We start from the raw sequence: 11,394 nt of genomic DNA on the forward strand, positions 1-11,394 counted from the left end.
TAGGTCTCGTTCCTGCTGTAGATGGCTCACAGAACAACTCCTTATTTGTTTAATCTCAGCCCATAACAAGCTTTAAGTTTCCATTCATGCATTGTATTTTACACCTCCACTGCTTTCTTCCCCCGAATTTCAATAGCTGTAATTTTTTTTTTTGAGTGTTCTTGTCGCTCTGTTCCCTTGCTGTTTCTCCCTGGCCTACATCCCTTTTTAAACAAAAGTCTGTCAGGAATTTCTTACAGTTTGCAAACAGAATGACCAGTTTGGGCTGCTCGAGGTAACAGAACAGCCTTCCGGTTTTACAACAATATTTGTGGACAACTCCAGCTGTGTGTTCTTCACATAAATGTTTTTGTTCAAATCAAATTGTCCACAAATATGACTATGAGCTCTTTTAGCTGATTACGTTGATCTAACTGTTCAAGCAACAGCTTAGCCCATTTTAATTGGCAACATTGGAACAGAAAATGCTGCAAACACCCAACAGGTGAGACTGTATCTGTAGACAGCGAAATGTGAGTTAATGTTTCAGGTCGATGACCGTGAGTATTTCCTACCTTTTAAAATTTTATTTCAAATTTCCAACATCCACAGAATTTTTCTGTTGTTTCAATTGCCAACATGTTAGCCTCTCCACTGTCACGTTTTAGTATAGTACAGCACTTTCATCGTAATTTTCTTGCCCCATTATTTTTCTATCTGGTTCTTTATTTCTTTTAATAACTTGTTTGGTGTTCCTCCTAATTCTTTTCCTCCCATTAAGCTGATATTGAAATTAAAGGTTTTTTCAAGGAAAGTTGGACAAGGGTGTGTGAAAGGTGAAGAGAATATCCAGTCTTGTCCAGCTTGTGCCCAGGATTTGTGAACGTTTTTTTAAAATTTACTTTCCTGCGGACAAGTCAATAGTCCCAGTGCTTTACACAGTGTCGCTTGTAACCCAGGGACAGCAGGACCCACAGGAAAGTGGTCATTTCCTGCCTGTAACCACCAACCTCAAGCACTGTGTCCTAATAGCATGTTGTGTGTTTTCATTTAGTGATAGAGGAGGCAGCTCTTAGTTATGTGATTTAGTGGGAGCTTTCAGCCAGGCTGTTGTGCTCCAAAAGATTTATGACACAACTCAAAGTGTTTACGTGTACTTACTGACACTCGAAGGGGGAGAAAAATCAAAACTTAATCAACTAACTTCACCGCAGAGCATTTTTTCATGATGTGTCAAGATGATTTCTTTTGTAGAAAATTCAATAGTATATTTTCCGAATTCTCTAATGCCACAAATTGTGATTTCTGCCATCAAATTGATAAAAGTCCTATTACTTTTACGGTACTAGAGTTCAGTATTGGTGTAAAATTACAGAATATTAAATTATTTTCTAAGGCCACAGTACACTGCTTCATTGTTGCATTGCCTTCAATTTACAGATTTCAGACATGTTTTAACTTGATATTAACTTTAAGAGGTCTATTCCAAAGACTTAAAATGATTTCTCTTCACACTTCACAGCTTCGGCTATCCCGGATAATGGAAAGAAGGCTTGTTTAAAATTGAAAGTTCTCGTGCGACAATCAAGTAAGTTCCTATGACAGACTTGTTAGGCAGACTTTAGCGCATGTTTTGTCATAAGCACTGGTAAAACTTTTTTTTTCTTACTGTGTTTACTTCGTGTGGTACCTGTTCTGTACATAGTATTTGATTTTTTTTCCATCTTTTTTTCTTACATTTCTTCACCAAGCTTTTATGGCAGTTGCTAACTTGTTCTTTCTGCAAGTTTTCCACAGTCAGAACAAACGGACGACTTCAGCACTTTTGACATGTACACAACGCGCAGTGATTTAAAAAAAGAAAGAAAAACAGGGAAAAAGAAAAAAATGTCACACTAACATATTTGGCTATTATTTCTATTTTTGTTATAGACAGCTGTTCGAAAACTGTAGGTGTACATGAAAGTGTTTTCGGTGCTAACGACAGAGTAGACAGTTCATTAGAACCAGCAGGTTAGTATGCTTAGAGAATCTTCTAACAAGTGCGTCTGTTCCCCCCCCCCCCCCACCTTTCTTATTGACCCTCCGTCACAGTTTGCATGCCCTGCATGGGTTCAGTGTTGAAAGATTGTTCACCTGCCCCCCTCCCCCCCACCCCCACCCCCCCTCCGCCTTCAGTGGTGGTCACATTGCTAACCTTTTGTAAATATTGCAGCAGAATGATGCATTAATTCTTGCATGGTGTTCCAGGTTTATATTATCGCCATTAACTAAAGGCATGTGACATAAAATGAAAATCATTTGATTCAGTGCAGTGCTGGATATTCTGCTTAATACAAATGTAGTGAGACAGGATATCCATGAGATGTAACGTTTATGCTGTCTTTTAACTGCTATATTGCATTTGCTTTTCAAATAAATTGCCTTAATAAGGAAGGAGTTAAATTAACCTATCTTGTTAGTGCTCTGATAAAACTGCCTAACAATTTCTGAAAATAGCAGCATGCAATTAACTAAATTTTATAATTGATATATGGGAGGGAGGGGTTTGTCCAAAATTGAAAGGGGTTGCAGTTCTTATGTACTGCAAGAAATGTGTCCATGACAACTGATAATAGTCACATTGTGACGGATGGCCCCCTCAGTTTGGTAGAACCCAGGCTCTTGTTTGCCTGCATCATTGCCTTGAACAGAAATACCAGACCTGTCTGGAGCATATTTATGTGTTTCTTTGTATTTTTTATGTTGTCCTTTTTCATTAAAGTCTGCCACCAACATTTGTGTCTGAGTATTTTAGTTGTGTTAGTAACTCACTGCTTCCAATATTTTAGCAAACCTAACATGAAAATTGATGCAACTTGGTATTGCTGTTCATTTCATTATTGTGAAGTACTGGGTGGCACAGTGGATTAGAACACTGACCTTTCACCCTTGGAATCTGGATTTAAATTCAACCCAGATTGATGGGAGAATATTCTGTTCTCATTCACATACTCTCTCAATGAAACAATTATATTGATACGGTGCCATTCATGACCGAAGGACATTCTAAAGTGCTTTACTGTACAACCATAAAGTCATAGAAACCAGAAGGTACCAGCACACTTATGCTGACTTCACCGATTTTTGTTGCGTGCTCACTGTTTTAATGGCGAAACCGCACTGACCAATTTGTGCACAGCAAAGTCTTGCAAACAGCAATGTCATAAATGACCATGTTGTCTGTTTCAGGATAAATGTTGGCCTTGAGTCTAGGAGAACTCGCCTTATTTTAATGTTATGCTGTTTTTTGTGCCCATCTAACCAGATGGGGCCCCAGATTATCATCTAGTCTGAAAGACAACATCTCCTACTTTGTAGCAACCATGCATCGTTGCACTGATATTTCAATTCAAATTATCCGATCAAGTCTCTGGATTCGGGCTTGAACCCACAACCTTATGACTCAGCGGTAAGGGGGCTACCAACTGAGCAAAGGCTGACAACTATCTATCGCAACCTAATTATGCAAAATTCATTATTTCTTATATCTATCTCCTGTCCTGTCTAATCATTCACTTGCTGTGTTATCACTTCCATTGGTACCGGCCGTTCTTTTATTACCTTGACCAAGTGGTGATTACTCGCATGTGATCTCCACAGTGAGTATGAGTGGAGTATTGTGGAGGACAGCCCAGCCAAAACCCAACCTGTCCTCACCCAGCAATCAAGCAGACCCTACTTGCAGTAATGATTGCCGTATTGTGATTGGGGCAGTAACCCTGCTAATATTTTCCCTCTCCTTTTTAGCCCCTTCCCTTCCCAGCAGAGCTATAGATCGCCAAGTGATGCTCCTCCTCCACCTGTCACCTGAGATTGGCTAAGTCAGCACTAAGAGTGATGGAACCTCCCTGGTCTCTATGACTGAATATGAGCCGTATTTTTATTCCTTTTTGCTTTTTTTAGTGTCAGCTTTTCACACTAATTGTCATTGCCACTTGAGACTCGGAAAGACAATAATAAATCGTTATATTATCTTATCCTAACATATCCATATTCTCAAAATTCAGGGCACGCAGGCAAAATAGTAGAAAGGAATAATACTGCAATCGGTACTCCGTAGGTTTGACATTAACAGTATATTTGATGTTGTAGCTCTATCTTTGACCTGTCCTCACTCAAGCAATGTGAATTTGGCCTCCCACAAAGATAGGACTCCATGCATCAAAATATCAAATGCAGACAAATCCTGTATTTGAAATATAACGGAAAATGCAACTCTGCATATCTTCCAATGCCCACAGAAGTGAAGAAAGCCTCTTTATTTTAAAATGGCCAGCAATATTAAATTGACTCACTGCTGCAGGAGAAAAGCAGATTGCACATCAGTAGCAGACTCTGTGCTTAGGTTTACATTGGTGCCAAGGAAAGAAAATCAGGCCGATTGTTGGAGACTGGTGATCACTTCAATCCTAATATTTGGTCTTTTGTGAATGGAGAGTACTTGGGGCTGTTATCACCACCATATCTGCTTAGGTTTATATAGGTGTATATAGTGAACAACTCAGTATGTTTGCTTGGGTGAAAGGTGGACATATGTCAGGAAGTTAGAGAATTTAGGGAGTGGACATCCAAGACTTGGGATTTAAGGAGGTTTTTGAAAGGAGAGTGCAAAGTAGGAAGATGAATAGTTTTGGAAGAAAATTTCAGGGAGCAAGGGCAACATGGAAGGGAACATCAAGGTTGCACAATAATCAGATTAGAAATATGTTCCTTATAATAGCAAATATAGATCAATTCATGTACAAAATGGAATGGCAGGATTGGATTCACAAAATCAAAGACTTTCACACCAAAATATTAGCTGTTAGATTATTCTGTCTTTTGCTCAATGCTTTGAAAAAAGTGGATTTCCACAAATTGTACCTGCAAACATTTTCTCTTGCAAATAAATCAAGATCTTTAAACAGAACAAGCTTGCAGTGTTGCTAACTCCTAGCAGCCATAGAAAAGCACATCCCAGTATCTCCCCCTTAAATTTTGGAAACAATTTTACCCAGTAACGGCAAGATTTTAGAATTACACAGCCTTCTGTGGAACCCTGAACACATTCTGTTATTTACTGTTGCTCAAATGCAAAATACTAATTCAATTTAAACAAATTTCCCAGATCAACAACTTTGACAAGGAAGGAAAAAAATGCTAAATTGCTACAACTGACGTTTTTCCAGTTACAATTTTTGTATTTGTAAGAATCGGAACAGTCCCTCCCTGACCTAAGAACCGGTAAATAATACCCTTACAACTCCGAGACAAAACAGTGGACAAAACTACGCTACTATTTGTGGGTTCTACTTCCAGAGACAGCAATAGAAACAGATTTTTGAAAGAGTTTTGCAGCTAACAATTTGAATTTTGCATTCTGTGCATCAAAATATAGAATAATTACACTATTTCCTCATTTACAAACTAAGTTTGGTTGAAGAAATACACTCACTGTGCCATTCAGCTATTGTCAGTTTCTGTTTAGATACCCAAAAAAGTTTCATTGTGATTGTATTAGCAGCAACTCTGTGAGATGCTCTGTTGGTTTTCACATACAGTTGAATATGAAGTTTTGCACAATAAGAAGAGAAAATACTTCATCTGATTTAGTTTAAATACCTTCAAATAGTTGGAATAAATTGAATCTAAAATTGTGCATAATGGGTCAAATGAATCCACTTTGCCGTTCAATGTTAGAATCTTTGGAAATATTTTGATGGGAAAACCAACAGTAGATGTGGTGCATGAAATTATTTAATTTTAATTGATTTAACAAGCTGCTTAGAAATTAACAGCACAGCTCCCAGGCATTACAAATCTCAGCTGGTGGGTTTGTGGGCTGAAATCTTGTTTTACTTAAAATATTAAAAACTCATTGGTGCTTCTTAACTGTCATTGCTTTTGTTTTTCCATTCTTCTAAGTTAATGAAAGACTTTGCAGTTTGAAAGAAATCGGAAATTTGAAGTGCAATGCAGATTGTTAGAGCATTCAATAATGGGATGACAATGACATGTATCTGTCTGAGGAGCTTGGCTGACCTAAAAGTGAAGCACTGTGGAGCATTCTTTCTGTTGTCTTTTAATATAACCACATTGCTTCCTCTGTTTTTCTTTCTATAGATGACACCATACATGAAGCTGAGCCATCGCGCGGTGAGAACAACGCTGCGACATCCAGAATATCCCCGCTACTTTTGGCGACTGTACTGTTCCTTTTCATAACGCTTTCAACATTGTAGTGTTCAAAAATCCAAGGAACCTCTGACACAGCATGGCTGGATCAGGAAACATCACAGATTCTGTAACTGCACTGTTGAGGAGGGGGAACACTCAGTTTATTCCAGACACAAGATTTATTTTCTGTCAGGAGAGTAGAGAGTGATTCAAGAGGGAAGATATATCCAAACTGATAAACCCCCCCCCCCAAAAAAAAATGCCAAATTATATTTTGAGACTAATGATTCTTATTTTCCCTGTACATTTCTTCTTTCAAAATACCCCTAGGTGGTTTAGCTCTTGTCATCCAAGTGCAGATGAGAAACAGTAGTGGCAGATGCAGTCACTGAAGAATAAGAATATTGAGCAGAAGCCCAAGAGGGTTTTCCTCCTCCATGCAATATTTATACCTTCTCACTCAATATCGTAAGATGATCACGCAAAGCATCGAGTCACCGTGTCAGGACTTGAGGGGTGATATTACGAATAGATATAACCCCATCCCTCTCGGGAGTTATAATTGAACATGTGTCTGAAGGGAGAGTTTCTGTGCTCATGCAGTCGCTAACATTGTCTGTAATATTTTGTATTTTCCACACATTTCCTGTGTCACAAGCCCTCAGCAGGGCTTTGTATTTTGTAGGAAATGTGTGTACACTGAATAAGCTTTGAAGAAATTGGGAATCATTACAGAACCGAAGGGTGATGCAGTTAGCAATAGGCTACTAGCATTCTGCAAAACTATTTGAGAAACACAAATATAATGGTTAAAATTGTAGGATAGAAATGCTGATGTCATTTGTAATATGGATAATTTTCATGTGAATAAGGCCAGATATTGGGCATAACTGATCATTTTGCAGTTTCTTTTAACACTGTTGTAAAATTGAAAAACTAATGAACTGAGAATGTAAAAATACTGCATTTTTTTTCCTGACAACTGGATTGCAATCCAACTCTTTAGTGATGTAGCCATTGCATTATTTTGTTCTGAGCAGCTGTAAGCTACAGTTCATTATTGGACATTATTAATTTTTGGCAGTTTAACCTGTTCCACAATGGTTATTGCCAAGATATTTTAGTCACGAATGGATTCATTATTAAACGATTACTATTACACTCCTGGAGAATTCTAACAAGAACTGGATGCCCCTGAAATCATGGAGGACGTTTAAGACCAACTATTTTCTTGCTTGTTCGTTTTTGGTTGCCTTTTTAAGCAGGGAAATAAGGATCAGTCTGTTCAGTGGATACTGTGTATCCTGTAATAGTCTATAACATTAGTGTTAGCTTAGTACATTAATTTGTACCTTCTTCGAGGGCAAAAGGAAAAACACTTGTTTAAATTCTGTATTATTAGCAACCGATGATGTAAATAGTGTTTGATAAAGTATTAATTCCAATTCTTACATCTTTTATAACTGAATACAATAGAATTTCTGGATTTGATTGAGCAGGTTAAGCAAACAGATCTCTGTTGGAATGGAAGATACTACAAATACTGCTCGCTGTGTCAGCGAATAGTGTAAACGCTACAGCGAGCGGTAAGAACAAGATATGGTTGCAGCCTGCAAACTGCTTGTTATGGATGAGGAGAGGGGAGCAAAAACTGTGATTTAACATTCAACGTATTTGTCCTAAATGTTTTGAGGCGATGTGGAATTATGATCACAAAAGTCCTTTGTGAAGAGGCATGCTGATCCTGAAAGTCGATCGATTTGTGTTCCTGGTTTTTTTTTTCTCTCCCGGAGATGAAGTGAATGTTTTATGGAAAGATCTTGCCAGTATCATTGTGGCATGCGCGTGGACTCGAGTAAGAAAAAAAAGTTTGTCGGCATAGTTTTGTAAATTTCGCCTCCCGTTTCTTCCCCCTTTGTGTGGAAGCAGCTCATGACAAGGCAAGAAATAGGGGTGTACTATACCTGTCAACAAGCAATGGCACTTCACTGACCTACCTTGCTTCGTGGAATGGAAATGGTTCTATAAATTTTAGAAGCATAGAAATTAATCCACTCCCCCTTTATTCACTCCACGTAGATCAGCTGTTCCCTGCTTTCATCCGAGCCTTCATTGAACGGTGAATGGGTAAATCTGTTCTATTTGGCAACTCCAAGTTTTTCCCATGCATTCGCCCCCAAACTGCTCTGATGCGAGACGAATCTTCTTACAATAGCGTTGCTGCCATTGTCTGTACAGTTTAATAAATGCTGGCATGCTGAAGGTTACTCATGGAGTCTGCTAAATCTGTTTTAGATGCTTACTCTTGACACTCCGTTAGAGCCACTCATTGTGTGTGCGTCTGGATATTAGAGTCCAGTTCATTGTTGTCCTGTGCCTGTACTACCCTGCTCCAGAACTGCTTGAAAAGCAAATTCTCTGCACTTATTGAAGAGTGCTTTTTTGACTTGCTTATGGGGGGGGGGGGGGACCCTTGTGGTCTGCTGCCATGTGGATCCTCTATCCATCTGTTTGGTATATACACGTGTCTGAGCAACTATACATAAATCAAACTAAAGATATTCATCATTATAAATAGTATGAATGTTCTGTGTCTTTGACCATTAAAAGTTTGAAAATATGTTTTAAAGGGCAGAAGTGTGTCTCATTCTTGATATCTTAATGTTCTTCAAAGAAATATCATGTTTTGTTACGAAAATGCTCAGATAATGTGGAGTTATGCTTTCCCTCTCAAAGACGAAATCCCGTCTCTAAATCTCTAAAAGTGACAATTTTGCGGGAAAGAATAATTATTTAAATACTTGCACCAGGTTTTATCCGCATCTAACTCGATAACCTAAACACCAATATAACAAAGAATTTTCATGAGGACAGCCGAAATCGAGCTGGCTGTATAGCTAGATTCCTGAGACCTGATATTCAAAATGACCAGGGTGCAAAAGCAGCTTAATAAATTCTGCAATTATACTTTTAAAACATTGAAACCATACTATTAGCGCGTGAAGAAGCTAGGAGAGAAACTGAATGGCTCTTTCACTGCTGGGAATTTCCAGCTGGGACGAATAGGATCCATTGAACCAAGGCGTAAACTATTGCCCGACTTGGTGATTACAGCACACGCTTTAAAAACAAACAATAGAATGGCAATCGCCTTTCTGCTATGCCCGGGTACTGGCTCTCGATGGGAAATCAGTATGGCCTCCGTGACCATACAGCACAAAACTCACCGCACTTTTCCATAAAGGTCAAATCAAGCGGGAAGCCATCTGGTAGAACGGGAATGGAATTCTCGTGTTACAATCCAGGGTTTTATTTCTGACTAAAGGAGGGGGGGGGGGGAAGTAGAGGGAAGTTAACATCTTAACCCCGTCGCTGCATGATCTACTATTGCTTGATGTTGCACTATGTGATCAAAGTAGAAATGTATCCAATTCCCAGGCACCAACATCGCTCTAACCTCGATGCCCAGGACACACAAAAAAAGACAGGACAAACGCGCGATACTGAACTAGAATCTCCACTTGCATGTACAAACCTTTTATATTCCATATTCATCATACAGATGTTATGTTAATTTACAACTAGCGATTAAATTTGATCTTGATATATAATAAAATGAACTACTGAAATTATATCCTGTGCGAAATGGGATTAAGTTATAGCTGCGATATATTAAAATGTAAAATTAACCTCCAGCAGCTGTCTTTCACACATTAAAAACCACGGTTTTATAGTACAGCGCATTGCAGTTTTCTAATGTTTTATAATCCAGGGGATGCAGTCTGTCCCCTGTAATTTACCAATAAGAGATCAGAAACACTAACTATTCACGTTTATTATACAGGTTGCTCCTTGTTTGGTATTTAGAATAGAATGGGGCTGTTAAACTTGGATGTCAAAATTCGTTGAGAAATGTGGAAAATTGGCGTCGTCGAAAGTTGCTCTTTAAAGTGCAATGTAGAGCTAACACATTTTGCAAAAACGTTTTGACAAACTCGCCCACAAGCCGTTTGAAATCACAGGGCGAACGTGTCATCCGTACTGAGGTCAGAACACTCAGGAAAAGAATGCATTGCTTCAATCCTGACACAAGGACGGAATGGCAGACCTATGTGAACAGTACAGAGACAGAACCAGTCACAGAATATTTAGGTGCAACCTACTTTGAGCATTATTCATTTTCAGATAGACTGACATACGTTTTAAAGTGCGTAAATGTCCTTCTGTTCGTATTAATCTTTACCACCTTAATCTCCAACTAAAGTAAACGATGCAGGACATTAATAAAGCCCACTGCCATATTTTGCTGTTGTGCCCCCAGCACATGTGCCTGATCGATCAGCCAGATGATTGACTTTGGAGGAATTTATTCAAATGCATGCTGCATGGATTGAAATAAAATGTACAATTCATTTCCCATCACGTATAACAGCCTGGTGGATATATTTCTAATGGACAGAAACAATGATTCATTTCAGATAACACTGAAGGAATGCTCACATTTTGCAAATCGGACTGTTTTCATATTTCTCACTAAAATCAGGCCATCTGCATGAAATGTGAGCTCTATTTACTTTAGATCAGATGAATATTTGATTATATTCCAGTGCCTGTGCATTAATTTGATTCCATTAATACAGACATGTTTCACATAAGTACAAGATCGGAATATTGCCCCATCAGAAACTATAGTTCCCAAATTGCAGGTGTCAAGCAAGTTTAAGATTATCAGATAAAATCTGTACTTCCAGTGTTGCACAGGGAAACATGAACTGCACAAATATAATTTGTCAAATGTTCCTAACGACTGCTGATTTGATTAACAAAAAGCTGTAATATCAAGTTTGCCTATAACATACAGCCAGTAGTAACATGTGCATTTCAGATAAAACATCCAAAAAAAGAAATACTTTAAAATGATTTACGCTAGCGAATGTCCTGTGCACCATCTCTCCCACCCACTCGATCTATTTATCTTTATAAATGTTTGTTTTTGTTAACCTGTGGAATCGAAACCTCCAAAAACCAGTGCATTGCCCCGGGGACGTGGGCCTGTCGGTGTTTTTCAGCTGAGGAGAGTGAGGATAGAAATACAGGGTAAACATCTAAAAGATAAACGCTGGCAAGGATTTATTTATTCAGGAGGCTGAGTGTAGATAAATAGAATGTATAAATACAGTAAGAGAACAGGGATGAATTAAATGTAAACAAATGTAG

General features: G+C 38.5%; 1 protein-coding gene across 2 annotated transcripts in view; it reads left to right on the plus strand.

Moving 5' to 3' along the window:
* efna5b (ephrin-A5b) overlaps positions 1-8,809 on the plus strand; it is a 244,446-nt gene extending 235,637 nt beyond the window's left edge. Inside the window, exons 3-5 of one of the 2 annotated variants that reach the window (XM_038805147.1) lie at positions 1,502-1,567; positions 1,912-1,992; positions 6,124-8,809. In XM_038805147.1, coding sequence (XP_038661075.1) covers positions 1,502-1,567; positions 1,912-1,992; positions 6,124-6,242 — 266 coding nt within the window. In that variant the 3' untranslated portion in view covers positions 6,243-8,809. The remainder of the gene's footprint in view (positions 1-1,501; positions 1,568-1,911; positions 1,993-6,123) is intronic. The other variant, XM_038805148.1, reaches the window with a different exon arrangement.
* Positions 8,810-11,394: the final 2,585 nt, after the last annotated feature.

This window comes from Scyliorhinus canicula, chromosome 8 (assembly GCF_902713615.1).
Source record: "Scyliorhinus canicula chromosome 8, sScyCan1.1, whole genome shotgun sequence".
Taxonomy (NCBI): Eukaryota; Metazoa; Chordata; class Chondrichthyes; order Carcharhiniformes; family Scyliorhinidae; genus Scyliorhinus; species Scyliorhinus canicula.